Source organism: Rhinoderma darwinii, chromosome 6, assembly GCF_050947455.1.
Source record: "Rhinoderma darwinii isolate aRhiDar2 chromosome 6, aRhiDar2.hap1, whole genome shotgun sequence".
Taxonomy (NCBI): Eukaryota; Metazoa; Chordata; class Amphibia; order Anura; family Rhinodermatidae; genus Rhinoderma; species Rhinoderma darwinii.
Genome location: NC_134692.1, coordinates 30,272,423 through 30,289,601, shown reverse-complemented (window position 1 = coordinate 30,289,601; position 17,179 = coordinate 30,272,423). Strand labels below are relative to the sequence as shown.

At 40.0% G+C, this 17,179-nt stretch overlaps 1 protein-coding gene across 2 annotated transcripts in view; it reads left to right on the top strand.

Annotated features, from left to right (window-relative positions):
- Positions 1 to 17,179, top strand: part of STK39 (serine/threonine kinase 39) — a 249,303-nt gene that overhangs the window by 24,359 nt on the left and 207,765 nt on the right. For both annotated transcript variants that reach the window (XM_075829402.1, XM_075829403.1), the window contains exon 2: positions 14,819 to 14,931. In XM_075829402.1, the coding sequence (XP_075685517.1) occupies positions 14,819 to 14,931 (113 nt within the window). The remainder of the gene's footprint in view (positions 1 to 14,818; positions 14,932 to 17,179) is intronic.

Here is a 17,179-nt window from a genome sequence, read left to right as displayed (position 1 = left end):
TGCTGTGGACAGTGCGCAGTGGAAAGTTAGTTCAGACGTTGCAGAAAATAACTGTGCAGAATTTGAAAAATGCAATTATTAAGTCAACTTTCCGCAGCAGGAATTGACATGCTGCGGTATGAAAAATACGCACTGCAGGTCAATTTCTGGTTGGAAATTTTACGCAGCGTGAGGATGACATTTGTTAAATCTCACCCACTTTGCTGCTACTGTACTCTGCTGTGTATTTTCCCTCCGCAATTCCGGACGGAAAACACGCAGCAATTCCGCTACGTATGGACAAGCCTTAAAAGAGCATCTGGAAGGTGTTCATAGTATTGAGTTTCAGCGGTGCTATTGCCTGTAGTCACCACTAGGTGGAGCTTAAGAGCTTACTGAATACTGTTTCATTAATGTGGAAAAGTGTGTAGTAAGCTCATAAACTCCCTCTAGTGGCAGCTGCAAGCAGTCAGAATTTTATAATTGAACTATATGTTTATGCAGGGGATTTGGAGCTCTGTGTCGGAAAAACAGAGCTGTGACCGCTATAAAGATGTATTAGGAAATTAATCAGTACAGGAATGTTAACCTATTTTGATTAAAAAAACAAAAAACAAAATGGTGTTTCAGTGTGGATGTTCACTTGAATGATTAATTAGTTCCCTATAGATTTTATACTAGTGAAGCACACCACATTGTTCTTTTATTACAGCACGTTAATGACTTTTCTGTCATGTGGTTATGTGACTATAGCCAGCAGCAAACCTATTGATATAGTCCAGTGATGGTCTGCTGAACTAACGCAAAGTCACAATGACCTTTAGAAATGTGTCATAACCTAACCATTATCATGTTATCTGGAAGCTTTTGTATGGCTCTTGAAAATGTAGAAATAATGAGAACAGCATAGGTGGAAGTTTGGCTGAAGATGCATTTTATTAGTCCAGGTTCAATGAGGAAAACCGCAATTGATAAGGTATTCTAAGATTTAATACGAAACGAACTAGCAAGACCGTGAATTAGAGAAGTGAGTGCAGATCCAATTTTCTTCAAAATCAGTTCTAGGCCTTGTTCACACAGCGCAGTTTTTCTAATTATTTTTTTAGTCATGTACATGCCCGTTTTACAGATCCATGTAGTACGGCTCCGTAATACAGTGCCTATAGAATTCGATGGGCACATACCATATGTCAATGTGCCTACGATTTTATATGGAGGGAAATAGAATTTAAAAAAAATATTTTTTATTGGAATTGGTGAGAAAAAATAATATTGTGGAATGTTTCACTGCATGCCATATTATGGAAGTATTCTCCCTAGAAGCATTGCATATGTGCCATACAGTGGCACACTGAGTGCATAAGTGTCTGAATATGGAAATGTAGGAACTATGTGGCTCCATACGTGGCTTTATTGTGTTCATGAGGTCCAGCAATGACAGGTCTGCCTCTAGTGAATGCCTGCTTGGCCATGCCTGTCAGCTTTACACTGACGGGCACTAATACACAGCAATACAGAAGTATTGCTGTGTATTATAAAAGTGATCAAATGATCGCATAGTAAAGTCCCCTAGTGGGACTTAGGCTCCATGCACACAACTGACATGTCTATTTTAGTAAATACTTTTATTCACCATAAATTAACAATTCTAGAACATATTTTCTTAAAACTCTTGTGTTGCGTCATTCCTCTGTTATTCCTCCTAGAAATGTACTAATAAATTGACAGCTGGATGTTACGATTCAACTTGTCATAGGGGTGTGTCTCTACACAGTCTCACTTTGTCAGCACTGATTGGATAGTATCAGTCTGTGTGGGGACACCCCCCCCAACTGTTAACACCCAGTTCTTAATTTATTTCTAAATTTGAAGGAGGAATAACAGAGGAACGACAGAATGTAGAATAGTAATAAAGGATGCACCAGAAATGTTATATCACAGAGAATGCAAATATTTACTAAAACAGACATGTCAGGAGAGGTGACAGGTTCTCTTAAAGGGAACCTGTCACCAGCATTTCACCTATTAAACCAGCAATACCTGGTGGTAGAGGGTGAAAAATCATTTCTATATAACCTATAATTGTCTTAGTCGGCTCTGTAGCTTTAGTATTCAGTGTTTTAGTTCCCCCACACCGTATGCTAATGAGCAGAAAAGAGTCAGATCTTCTCTTGAAAAGAGTCAAATCTTCGTTTGAAAAAAAGTCATATTTTCATTCCTCAAGTCTTTCCGAGTTTACCCCGCCGCCATACTTTTGATTGACAGCTCCTCGCCTTCTCCCAGCACACACAATCCTGCGCTTGTGCATTGATGTCCTCTTCTGGTGTGTGCACACAGAGGGACGCCGGATTATTACGATAAAAAGCGCAAAATGTTTGCAGACCGTTATTTACAGTCGGGGGAGGAGTTTAGGAGAGGGGATAACGGCAATGAACTTTTGATAGCAGCGGCCAGTGAGGGATATGTAAAGTTCAATAGCTAAAATTCTGGTGACAGGTTCCCTTTAAGGGTCTATGAAAGGTCTGTCAGTCCACCAGCTTTATTTTCCTGAAATGCAGCTACAGTTATTTGCTTGAGTTGTGGTTTTTGCGTAAAGAGGTGCCAGAAAAGAAGAAATCATTGATACCTTTTGTGAACAGGATTTCATTACATACTGACAATTTCCTTACTGCTTGATAGAGCGGCAAAATCAAAGCAGGTTCCAGCTCAATAGCTCGGTCTGGTTACCAGTATAATGTGCCATTTCAGTCTTCAACATAGGAGAGATCATATTTAAAGGGCGTTTCCACCATCGATGTGCTTATACATGGATGCAAGACGCATCTCTATATTAATGCAGAACTACGGAGGATTTTAACGAATAAATAAAAATGCCCATTAACTCAGGGTCTTAAAACGGGTCCCGCTCCACACTGCCAAAGTTTCATATCTCATAGCCTGGGTAAGTCCTATGAACGGTCTAGGAGAGTTTCTTTCCAAGTTACACAGGGCACTATCAAAGCTAAGGCTGGCCCTGCCCTAGTGCCCCCTTCATCTATTAGCCAGCCATGCATTACGCAAACAGCCCGTTTGGATTTCAATGGACATGGTGTAATGCTTAATTTCCCCTGTGGCGGCACTGCAGGGGAATTGAAGACTTGCTTTCAGGTTCACTCAAAGATTAGAGCTGATCACAGCAGGTAACAGCTACGATATAGCGTGTGATCAGCTTTTAAGGGACCCTTCTAACAAAAAGGCATTGTCCAAAATGGACAAAGCTTTAAACAAATGGTACACAATTATTGGATATAATATGTTTACCCCGAAGCCCCCTCCAAGGCTTTATAAATGTTATAGCATTGGTCTCCATAAAGGCTCTGTACACATGGCTAGTTCTGTAAGTATAACTTTGCTATAAGTTTTTGGCTGTGGGAGGTTCCTGGAGTACATTGATAAAGCCCATTCATATAGTCCACAGTAAGGCCTTATGCACATTGTTATATTACTGCTCCATTTTGTATGGAGGTGTAATAGGGTTGTCATTCAAGTGCATGGGGCCTCTACTGTACATCTATCTGTCCGCGTTTAATGTAAATTTGGCAGACGCTTCAAAACTATGCTAGTAAACGCCTGAGATTCAGAGGTTGATTTTCTCTTGAGTTGTTGAGGAATTATGTAGGTAAGTTTCCAGTCGTTGGCAAATTTTGTAGATTAAAGTGACCAATTGATAGCCAATGACTATCAATTCAAAGAAGATGTTGTTTTTTTCAGGTCTTTTTCCCATTTTAGTACGTGTGGCCATTTTTAAAAAAATTTTTATATCTTCTTTAAGTATGTTATAAAAGGTCTTCATACCCTTCGTACCCTTGGTGTAATTTTGGTAGGGGTTATGCAGAAAGGACAAAATTCTTATCTGGAATATAGGTATATGATGAGGAATTTGTATCTAAGAAGTATATTTTTTTAAATGAGAACTTATTAATCACTTGTGGACTGCTCAATTTCTGTGAATGTTTAGCTGGTCTGCATACACAGATCTCAGTGAGCGCTATGTATTCCATACAATAAAGTATTAGTCCCAATGATAATGCCCCTGTATGGGCTAGAGCTGCTGGGTTATGGCAGAACCATATCAGCTTTGCAATATAAGGAACAAGACGTATTTATGGCCCAAACATATCACTTATAACAGATTGTATAAAACAATAAAAAAGAAATAAATTATTACAAGAAAAAAAAATTTTGTACAATATTGTTCACATCAGCGTTGGGCTACCGTTTCGTTAGACGTTTCCGTCGGAGGAACCCATGAACGGAAAGCCAAACATAAACCATAGCTTCCGTTTGCATTACCATTTATTTCAATGGTAATGCTTCCGTTGCAATTGGTTTCCGTTTGCTTCCGTTCCATACGGTTACTGTTTTTTTAGCGGCAACAATAACGTAGTCGACTGGTCTGGTTTCCGCTAAAAGAATAGAAACCTTACGGAACGGAAGCAAACGGAAACCAATTGCAATGGAATATTACCATTGAAATATTACCAATGAACCCATGAACGGAAGGCCGACGCTGATGTGAACAGGCCCTAAAAATATACAAAACAACAACAAAGAATTCCATTACCATATTCTAGCACTACAGAGTTAGACGACCCAAAATGATACATTTTATATTCAAAATGACCGCAACAAACCCAATAGAAGACTTTATTTTACTACAACTTTATATATTAGAAATTAAAATTATAAAAATGCCCTCTACTTTTTTTTTGTACTATTCTCTACATTACTCCCAGGCTTCATGTGCACAGAGTCTATACAGCGCTATTTCTTCTAGTTTCCATCCTATTCAGTAAATTTTCACTAATGGATGTATTTAATGATTCATTGACTATATTAGCAAAAATTCAAATGAAACAAATGAAAATATAATGGATTTTAATAGTGATTAAAAATTCAGATCACTGGAGACGTGGCTTTGGCATCGCCCTAGTTATTTACACTATCAGGTGTGCGGATGTTGGCAGATGTTCTTCAAACACCTGTGAGTGGTTTTAATGGGTTTGGATTAATTATATCTGATTACCTTGCAGCTCAGGCATTAAATAGCAGACAGAAAACATGAACGGAAAGATGAAATTGAATTGTATTTATTATCTGTGCTAATGAATAAATATTGAAATTTGCCGAAATTTTGAGAGGGGGGAGGGGGGGGGAGGCAACATTTTAATTAAATCTTTCATTCTATTTTGCATAGAATTACTTTGTGTCTCATTATTAGAAATGATCTCAGTATTTAACAAAGTAAATACAAAATGTATTCATACATATGTAAATCCTAGAGGCCTGGCAGCTTTAATAAAGGGGTGGGAGGGGGTTAACGCTGACATATATATGACCACTTTTTTACTAAAATATCTGTGTACAAGTATCACTTGAATAGAAGCAGAGTTGCAATACTGCAGCATGGCTGCTATAAAGTGGTCAGAGCCTTCTGCTTCCGCCACCGACCCCTGCATAGCTTCCCGCGCCTGGAGACAGTCGGAACAGCTGATCGGTGCAGGGTACAGGTGTCGGACCCCCACTGATCATATACTGATGACTTATCCTGTGGATAAGTCATCAGTATAAAAAAAAAACAGCCCCCAACCTGGACAATGCTTTAAAGGGAATGTCTCATGTATTTCATTTCAGTAATTAGATTTAAGTCTGGAGAAGAGAAATATTGTGTTTGTTATTTTTGAAAATGCTGGAGATACACAAATGCTTCTTGTATTATTTGTATAGAGTACAGCAGGGAATGTGTTCTTTATAGCAGCTGAAATCAATGGGAGTTAATTGACAGAGAAATGTCCATGGACTAAAGCTGGCCATACACTTCAAGCGACCCTCCGTTCTCAGGACAAAATTATAAATGTGATGGGGTATATGGAGTAATATTACCTGGTGCCCTCCAGTTCTGCCGTTTTAGGGTCCCCTCTGTGTTGTCTCAAATTGGGCACAGCGCTTCTGAGAACAGTGGGAGTGTCTCAGTGGTGCTGGTAATGAGGCGACAATTGGACATAAACAAACTGAGCAAACTCAGTGGCCACATCATGGTTATAATCACACATTGCAGGCAACAAACTGTGGATTTGCTGCGATTTAGGAAAATTTTTACTGCGATGTGTGAATGACAACACCTCATCTGACAGAAATCGTTACAGAAATTGTCATCAAAACCTGACAGTAGGGTAGCCTCAGGCTTTGGGCCTGTAACAAAAAAAGATCATATCTCAGCCTTGAAGTTCTTCCTATGGGTTTCCTTTACGGGTTACTTTACAATATATTGAACCTATAAATCACTGCCTGCCTAATCTCATAGTTACGCTCTGTTCCCATCTGTGCCATGGCTTCCATGTATAACAGAAGCCACAACACCATGCCTCATTACACCAAAGGTTACAATTAGATATTCGAAATACATCTGCTTTTGGTGGAGTCATTGCTTCCCTTCTTGACTATGGACTACGTGAGTCTTGGATTTTTGCACTCACCTCATGAATACAGCGGACTCATAACTATGAGTCCGCAGTATTCTTTCATCGATCCTATTATCTAAAAAGCACAACATTTTTTGACCCATTTTGGCTACTAGGAGTATGAACCCGTAGTTGTTATATGTTGCCCGTACATAGGACATTATATCCAGCTGACAGATGCACTTTAATAGCCCACTTACCTAAGTTTTATTATTTTTCATAAGCCTCCTAAAATAGGGGAGATCTCCCAGAGTACTGGCAGAGTTGGTAAGTCTTCCTGAAAGGCTGCCGGTAGTTGCGGGCAGACAGAGTTTAATAAAGTAATTCTGTGGCTTTCATGTTAAAAAAAATATTTTCAAATGACCTAAAATACAAAAATAATATAGCAAATGTAATATTCTCACCACAAAGTGAATGTAGGTACTGTTCCCTCTAAGTTACGTGTCTTGTAAATCAGTTGGAAAGGACTAAAATATGCCACACCTGCAGACAGGTAGTTCTATTAGGGTAACTTCACACGTGCTGAATGGCAGCATTTTTTGCCACGTGCCTAATTGGTGCAAAACTGTGAGTGTCTTACCGTGAATTGCTGCGGTTTTGTGATGCAGATTTTGGCCGCACAACGTCTACCAGATGAAACAATCTTCTTTACTTGTTTCTCCTGGTAGAAGCCGTGCAGTCAAAATCTGTATCGCAAAGCGTGCACAGTTTTGTGTAGCCATGTCGCCAAAAAATGGTGCCATACCCTTACTGGGTTCATTTAACTAATTTGAATGGTGTTAACTCTTTCCCTTCCTGGAATGAAACATTGAGCATGGATAGAGGGGGAGATATAGTTATATAGTTATTTATTATTTCACTTTAGTTTTCTGATTTGATTCAGTATATTCGATGATGCCAGGACTGAAAAAAAAAGCCTGTGAGTCCTGCTTCCGCCGCCCACACAAGGATTGATTGACAGCTTTTCCGGTATGTGTTTGTATACATGGAGAGCTGTCACTCACTCTGTGTGGGCGGAGGAACCAGGTCTCACAGGCTTTCACTTTCAGTCCTGGCAGCATTTCTACAGCTTTTTATATAAAAATGCTGAACAAAGCGTAAAAAAATATATATTCCCGATTCAGTTCTGTTTTTCATACTTGTGTGAATAAGGCCTAAAGTTTTCTGTTCTAGTGCTGATGAGATATTAGAAACGTTAATCTGACATGTTGGCAATATCTACACTTTCCCTTTTCACTACTTTAAATGAACTTGCCCCATAATGTACTCAGGAAAACCAAGATGTGTAACTTGTGTCTGCAACAAATGGCACCCACATTGTAATTATACATAGACAAACAATTAGACAGTAGGAATGTCTCACGTAACTATTAATTATCCATGGTCTCCATAGTGATATGATGTCCAAATAGATCGGGAGCATGCTATCCAAACAAAGGGCAAACAGGCTTGTATCAGAAAAGGAATGATTTAGTTGTGTCTGTAGCATCTGACATGTATTATACATCCTGTATTCTTACACTTCCTGTAGGATCGTATTGACCTCTGGGACTCTCACCTATCGTCCCATGAACCCCCGTTTGCAAATTTACGGAGGCAGCACTTCCAGGAGACTTCAACAGAGAGGTGGTCACGACCAACTCTCAGTTGAATTCAATGGAGAAAGCGGCTACAACAAATTGGTGATAGGGAGTCACGTTTTTTCCGATAGGTGAGATGGGACCCGCACCTAAAGCATTTATGGCATATCCTGTGAATATGCTATAAAAGGTATATGTTGGGAATACCCCTTTAAAATATAAAAAATAATAAGGTTGAATTATAACACACTATTAAGCTGGTCATCGGCATGAGATAGCTGTTGGCCAAATTATTTTTCAGGGGACATTTATTTCTGTCTCTCCAAATAAATATGCGCACTATACTTCACCATTTTTATTTCAATGAGGAGAGCGGAATAAGCCACTGCCAGACACATTTTAAAATCCAAAACAACAAATCGACCCAGGGATTTTACCATAAACCCATTAACAACCCCACTAATTGTAGCTAATTTTTGGCGCTATGTATTTGCTACTGTTTTAGATTGCCCGGCTAAGAGGGAACAGTGCCAGGGTTAGTGTTCATTATAGAGGCATATGTGTTGGCTTATACATTTACTAATAAAGATGTGTGTATATAAACGCGCACCACTCTTATAGCATAGTCCCCAAGATCTCTACTGGATGTATATAAGAATGTTCTAGGACTTTTTGAGCTGAGGCTTTTTAAAGTCTTGGAGAACCTCTGTAATGCCATTATTTGCTTGCCCCTTAGGCCCTGTTCACACAGAGTTTTTTTTGCAGGCAGAAAATAATCTGCCATAGAATTCCTTCAGGAATTTTGAGGCAGATTTTGAACTGCCTGCACTTTTTTTTCCCACAGTTTTTGTGACATTTTTTGCTGCGATTTTTGTCCGCAGCTATTGAAGCTAATGGAAGGACTGTGGGCAAAAAATGCTTGGAAACGAGCGCCTCAGGTTTTTTATGTCTCCTATTGATCTCAATGGGAGGAAGCCGCGGCATGCCAAAAGCCGCTTGGGAAAAAAACGTTCCTGCCTCACATTGAAATCAATGAAGGGCAAAATCGGTAGTTTATTAGTGCTGATTCTGACGCGGTTCCCATGTCAAAATTAGCGCCAAAACACTCTGTTTGAACAGGGCCTTAGAGAATACACTGTTACTTACTGTTCAGGGGCTACCATCAGGTGGCGTATGTACATAGGTGTTTATATAATGCCGGTCTATCTGAATAAAGTTATTTAGCATGCAGAAGGGAACAGGTAAAAGTAAGGATCCTGTTTCTTTCTCCTTAAGATAATTCCATCTCATTATGCTGACGTTCCATTTCCTACTTTTGGCTAAAGCAATATTTACTTTTCGCGCAGCTTTTGTTCTTGGCCCGGATGCTACATTGATATAGTAGAAGTTCTGTTTGTGTTTAGCTAAGGAGTGTCAGAAGATCAGAGCTGCAAATAGCCATTTGTGTGGACCTTAAGATCTTCAATAATAGCAGCATTTTCTCATGTTTCCATCTTATTTGACATTAACGGATATGTAGTCTTTTGCAACCATTTTTTCTTTCCTCTAAGGCTCTATTCATACGGCACGCTGGGTCATACATTGGAAATGACTCCCGACATATACCTCTGGCAGAACCCTGTAAGTTATGTCACTGTATGGCATACAGTACATCGCCCATTGAATCCCATTATAAAAAACTTATACTACGCAGTATACTTTTTGGCGGGATGCCTCTGTACTGAATAGTGTAGTTGACTATACTATTCAGTATAGTTAAGAAAAAAACAAAGAATGGCGACACATACCACCCCGATGTACCATATGCCAAGCGGACACTCTCTTGGCATACGACAGGTGAATGGGGCCGTATGGACTCGTTTGGCATTTCCTGACGCATACATCCAATGTACACTGCAGCTAAAATAAAAAAAATAAAGTAACTTTGAAAATATTCATTATAAAAAATATTCTGCCATTTATGTATACAGCTTTTTTGCAGACCTACGTATCTCCATGGTTACAGACTACAAATAAAGCCAGCTTGTAGTCTGATAATGCTGTCATGTGTTACTCTACCTACCTCCTTCTTACTAATCTACAGACAGTAAAGGAGGAGGTAGATGGAAGGGAGTATCATAGGACTACAGGAACAGACAAGATACAAAGTTTGTAGTCTGTAACTATGGAGACACATCGATCTGCATTGGTGCTGTATACACAAAATGGTAGTACAATTTTATTTAAGACAACTTACAAAGTTTATTCATTTGTTTATTTTCCATGCATTGGCATATTTTAAAAAATGAATGGGAAAGGGCACATACCCTTGAAGAGCTACGTATCCTTTGATAATATGACTATAACTAATCCCATGGCAATAAAACAGGCAGCTCTGTGTATTCTTTTGGCAATTGATCATATTCTTATTTGCACACTGTAGAGCAGTTCAAATTTAGGAGAAATTTCTCATAAACCAAACTAGAAAGTTGCAAATGTAGCAGTATATGTTAAAAAATATATTTTAGGGGCATTTTCATCTAGTATAATAAAAAAAATTCCCGAAAAGTAGTGACAAGCCATTTATTAGGATATTTAAACTGTACTAAAAGAGTGAGGAAACAATACTTCATACTGCAGCCTCCTGGTAAAACAGAACTACAGGGAATGGATTCCCTTATGCTACACATCAAATCGGCCCGCTCACCTTTTTGGGTTGTGCTCAAGAAACAACACCTAGTAGACATATATTATGCCAGCCGCTGCAGCCTTCCTTATCCGGGCGCTGGGGTCTGCCAACATGCAATCATGGAGTAAAGAAACAATGAAGGATCACTTCTGCTGGATAAAAATTCCAATAGGTTCTATGTCAAGTTCCAATAGCTTTATTAAATCCAAGAGTTACCATTGCATTACAAGACCATACTGGTCTCTTCGTCAGGATAATACACCATGGTGTAATATCCTGATGAAGAGACTGGTATGGTCTAGTAATGCATTAATAACTCTTGCACATAATAAAACTATTGGAACTTGGCATCGAATCTGTTGGAGTTTTTTCTTATGCAGTAGAAGTGATCCTTTATTGTTTTTTTAGTCCCAGGTTGCATTTATTCGGATATGTCCAACTTCACAGATGTAGGCAGGATCAGACTACGCAGGTTTTGTTTGTAGTCTGTTATCATGGAGACACAAAGGTCTAGATAGAAGCTGCACACACAAAACATTGAAGATTTTTATTGAAGACTATTTGCAAAGTTGCTTTTTGGTTTAGATGCATTGGGGAAATAGAAAAAAATTGACTGTGAAGTTGGACATATAAGTTATTATTTTCTCTTACATTTTTAATACATTTCTTGTGCTGTTTCTTAGTTATAACTGTATTCAAAAAGTGACAACAGGAACTGGCAGCCACTACTTCTCCTATAGAGGTTTTCACAAATTTTCACTAGCATTGATGCTGTGCATGCCCCTTAGAGATGAGCGAGACCTGTGAAAATTAGCTTTTTTAGTGTTTCACAGATGGGGAATTTATTTTTATGGAGCAGTAACAGTAATGAAGGCTCAAATAGGGATATGTATTAAAGGGTTATTCCCATCACAGAAAGTGATGGCATATCGCTAGGATATTTCCTTGCATATAAGACAATGATGGCTGAAATGCTTTAAAGGATATGTACACCTTTGAAGATAATTTATTTTTTTTTTATTAATCTAATTTATGTGATTTTAAATAATTTTTTTTCTTACTTTTTAAGATACATCTTCTATGTATCATGTATGCATAGAAGCTGTATCGTTCCGTCAAAGCTGAATCTGTCAGTTCAGCTGAACTGATGGCTAGGCTGAAAGCTGGCCCTGCATGAACTTAGATGTGATTGTAATTAACTGGATCCTGTGCGTCAGAGACACGAAGGACTAGTTTTCAGCCCAGCCATCAGCTCAGCTAAACTGTCGGCCATGGTTTTGGGAGAACAATACAGCTTCTATGTACAGAATATAGGATATGATACAACATAGTAGTTGTATCTTAAAAAGTAAAAGACATTTTTAATAAAAGTCAATATAAAAATTGATTAAAATCACATACTTATTAAAAAAAACTCTTCAAAAAGTTGTAGATAAAAACTTTTACTTGTCATAGTGACATGTCTGTAGTTTTGATCGTGGGGGTCCAAGCACTGAGACCCCCACCAATCGCTAAAACGAAGCTGCAGAAGCGCATCTTGTGAACGCTGTGCTGCTTAGTTTCTGATTACAGTACGAGACAGTTGTCCTGCAGCGAGGCAGGGACTCCTAGCGTCGTACATAACTATGATGCTAGGAGCCCGGCTCCCTGCAGTGTGTTTGGTCCGGTACTTGCGGCCGAAATACGTCTGTTAATTACGGACCTAATGACCTCGTGTGAACATACCCTTAGGGTATGTTCACACGGCAGCGTCCGTTACGGCTGAAATGACGGGGCTGTTTTCAGGAGAAAACAGCTCCGTAATTTCAGCCGTCATGGCATGTTGAGGCGCTTTTTCGCTGCGTCAATTACGGACGTAAATAGAGCTGTTTTTCCATGGAGTCAATGGAAAACGGCTCCATTTAACGTCTGAAGAAGTGACAGGAACTTCTTTGACGTGGGCGTCTATTTACGCCCCGCCTTTTGACAGCTGGGCGTAAAAAAAATGACCGTCGGCACAGAACATCGTAAGACCCGTTCAAATGAATGGGCAGATGTCTGCCAACGCTATCGAGCCGCATTTTCGGACGTAAATCGAGGCGGAAAACGCCCGAATTACGTCCGTAAATAAGCCGTGTGAACATACCCTGACAGTTAAAGTGGTTTCCATTTCTGCTCGCTTTTGGGTACAGGTATAAGTAAGAAAAAGCTGAACAAACAAATTGCGAGGAAAGAATATCTGTATTCCAATTCTGTGAATTATATTGCAGTTCTGTGCTGAAAACAAGTGCCGGATTATCAGATTTTGCATAACATCAATTTTCGGATTAAATGTATTTCATTGTTTTAGTACATGTGTTGTGTCTGCAAATGATGTGTCGGGATCCCCGATTGGGTATTTATGATATTTGCCACAGGGACTAATATACATGAGAGTTTTATCTGACTGAGCTTTTTTTCTAAATATTATGTAAAACAACCAAGAAACAAATAAGAAAGTTCAGTAAAGAGAGAGAAAACATATTTTGCAGAACTGAACAGAAAACACAATTGTTTATTTCAGTCTTGACCTATTAGGCCCTGTTCACACTGAGTTTTTTGCAGGCAGATTTTGATCTGCCTGCACGTGGTGTGCCGCGTTTTTCGCGCCTTTATTCGCTGCGTTTTTCGCTCGCCTATTGAGTGCCACGGGCAAAAACACAGCAAAATACGCTTTCTCTGTCTCCCATTGATGTCAATGGGAGGTCAGAGGCGTAATCGCCCGAACATAGGGCATGCCGTTTATTTTTACCGCAAGCGTTTTTTACCGTTCGCAGTAAAAAACCGCCTCCGCCTCCAATTGAAATCAATGGGATGCATTTTCAGCCTTTTTTTGGCGCGGTTTCCGCGTCAAAAAACTTGTCAAAAAATTCAGTGTGAACATACCCTTAGAGCTCCATCTCCCCATCTATGCTTCTCACTCCACTCATATTTGAGCTCAAGGCCCCCGAATTGCAGCGTCTATGCTTCTTGTGTTTGGAATGGAGACACGAGCCTCCCACTGATGACTGTGCCCTTTGTGAGTGCATTAGACGAAGTTTCTTATTCAGTTCTTACTTGCTTATGGGAAAGGTGGCACTTCTGTCCTGTAGTATTGCTGAATAACTTAGTAAATTTGCGGTTTGGTAATACAGACACCCAGACCGGCCGATACAGTTAATGAGATTATCGATAGTATTTCATGTTCTTACGAGATTTAAAGCATTGGTCACAAGCATTCATTTAGTTATCATAGACACACAATTTATCAAACATGTTTTACAGAATTCCCCTATACATCTAGCTACAGATAGGGATGTGGATATAGGAACTGCTGTACAGTGGAGTGCCCCTTCACACTACACTGACTTGTTTTAGGTCACTTCCTCTCAATACATGCACAAGAAATCATAGAGCTTCAGGATTGAAAAACAAACCAAGAAGCAAATTAAGGGTAAAAGTGTGATCCCCAACCTTATTCTAAGGCCTGATTTACACGAGCGTATGCGTTCTGCCCACGCAAAAGACGCAGTGTTTTGCGTGCGCAAAAGGAACATAACAGCTCCGTGTGTCATCAGCGTATGATGCGCGGCTGCGTGATTTTCGCGCAGCCGCCATCATTATGACACTCCGTTTTGATGTTTGTAAACAGAAAAGCACGTGGTGCTTTTCTGTTTACATTCAGTTTGACAGCTGTTTCGCGAATCACGCAGTTCGCACGGAAGTGCTTCCGTGCGGTATGCGTGGTTTTCACGCACCCATTGACTTCAATGGGTGCGTGATGCGCGAACAGCGCACAAAGATATGACATGTCGTGAGTTTTTTTCAGCGGACTCTCGCTGAGCAAAACTCACGGACTGTCTGCACGGCCCCATAGACTAATATAGGTGCATACGACACGCGTGAAAAGCACGTGCGTCGCACGCACGTATATCACGCTCGTGTAAACGAGGCCTAACAATGTATCTTATTAGTCAGATCATGGATAAATCTCTGAGTTAAGGCCCAGCTTAAGACCCTGCAGCCTGGGAATATGTTTCTGTGTTATATCTGAATCACTTTAATGACATGCACTGTAAATGATCTTGTTTTAGGAAGTGGTGCCACAGCGGTGGTTCAAGCAGCATTATGCAAACCCAGACAAGAGCGGGTCGCCATAAAAAGGATAAACTTAGAGAAGTGCCAGACCAACATGGATGAACTACTTGTAAGTATGGGTTGATTTTGGGTTCTTACTTCCACTGTTATGAAGGATATATGCACTTGTTAGCAAAAGTACGTAAAACATTAGTGATAAAACACAGTACAGTAAAAAATAGTGTAGTACCGTGTTAGCCAGAAACATCATAAAATATATAAATGTGCTGGCATGTATGTGATACAATAGTAGGCATAAATGCACAAATATTTTTGAAGATGTATAAGGGCACAGTCAGACGTGGCGGAATTGCTGTGCAATTCCGCTGCGGACAGTCTGCAGTGGAAATCCTTTGCAGACATTTTGTCCATGGGTTTCCACACCTTTTTAGTTATCTTTGTGCAGACATTGCGGAAAACTCCGCTGCGGACCATAGGCTGCGGTGCAGCATGCACTGTCTGGTGTGGAGAAGCAGCGGAATTTCACTGCGTATTTCAGCCTTTGCAATGAAAAAACTAAAATCTGTGGCAAGTCCGCTGTGATATCTGCAACGTCTGAATTTCCTGTCAAGTATGCAAATGTTGGTGCAGATTCGTTGCGTAATTGCCCCAAATCTGCACCAACATTTGCAGCCGAAAAATTCTGCCACATCTGAACGTGCCATAAGACATTCTTAAATTTGATCCCTGCAGATCAGTGGCCTAGCTACTATATAGCATTTTGCTATAGGGCCCATGCTGAGAGTGGACCGGGCGCTGAACTGCTTTCCCCTGCTTGCCTTGACATTGCCATAGTGGCTAACTGTAGCCACCACTTGGGGGAGTTCACTGCATGCAGATTTATAAAGCCCAATTGAGTTCCATACTACCTGTATCCATATGCAGCAAGCTTCATCTAAGTGTTGCTGCATACAGACAGAAATATATAATTCAATAAAGTTAAAAAAAACAGAGCTCCTCTATACATATATATTATGAAATCATCACCAAAAAAAAAAAAGATCCTTATCTGAAGGATTGATTAATCTCACTGTCATTTTCCAGGTGCCTTCTGATGGATGGAAGTGTTAAGTATTTTCATTTTTAGTGCCCGTTATCATTTCTATTGGGCAAACAAATTGTGACTTATGTTCAGAGGTGGACGAACCATACAGTATGTGCCGCTTGTTCAGCTGTCTGTGTCAAGAAGATAGGGGTCCGCTGCCACCAAAAAAGCAGTTTCCTTTTGTCTCTTAGATTATATGTGAGGGGCGCAGCTAATGAATCTCATGGCTCACAACTATTGGTGAATTGTTAGAGAGACGTGATGGGGGTGCTCTATGATGAGCTATTGTAGAACAAGAAATTCATTACCGGTAACTGTTCTTGCACGGGGTCCCTCTGCTGTCTGCGTACCTTACTTGTATGTTCACATTTACAGAGACTTTACAGTGCCAGCGTGTAGCACATGGTAGGGACCATTTTAACTTCAAGTAAAAGGGTTATTTCTATCTCATAAAGTGATGGCATAAAACCAGGATATGCCATCACATTATGATCGATGGTGGTCTAATCTCTGGGACCAGGCGATCCTGTAAATGAAGGGTCCCCAGTGGTGATTTAGTGCTACGTCCGCTTCTAAGTTTTTCCTGCACCTTGCTGTGCAGGAAAATGTGACCGTGCTGAAGTCCCCGGCAGAGTGACTGTCTGGGGGCTGATGTGCAGGGAAAAACAGGGAAAGGGACGCAGTATTAAATCTGTTCCAGGGATGCTTTACACTCAGGATTGTGGACATCCCGGGGGTGATAGCATATCCTAGAGAAATGACATCATTTTATAAGATGGGATTACCCCTTTAAGCCTGGTCCTATGTACAACCTCTTGCTATCCCCAACACAGCAAGGTCTGACAAGTTTGGATATGTTGACAGCACTATTTAGAGAACTTAGCTTTCCTTGGCTAAAACTTGTTAAATAAGTAATAATGCACTTTATAGGTTGAAAAGGCATGTCCCCAGGTCCTGATTCAGTTACACAGTGAGGGGCACGCTACAGGAGGCAGCAGAATGCAAAGGAAGCTATACTGAAGCAGATTAATTATTCATTACTCCCAAGTCCTTTCAGATAGACATGTCTCGTCCTGCATGGGTGATTACAGGTCAGCCATTCTCATTCATGCTTATGGAAATCATTTCCTCTAAATAAAATAAATGGGGAATTAATTTGATCACATAGAAGTCAAATGAGAGATTAGCTGCTAGAAAATTCCCGACAGTAGGCATTATATTTGTGTTAATCTGGCATTTATGAGTTTGGCTCAATCAAATTAGGCTTCATAAA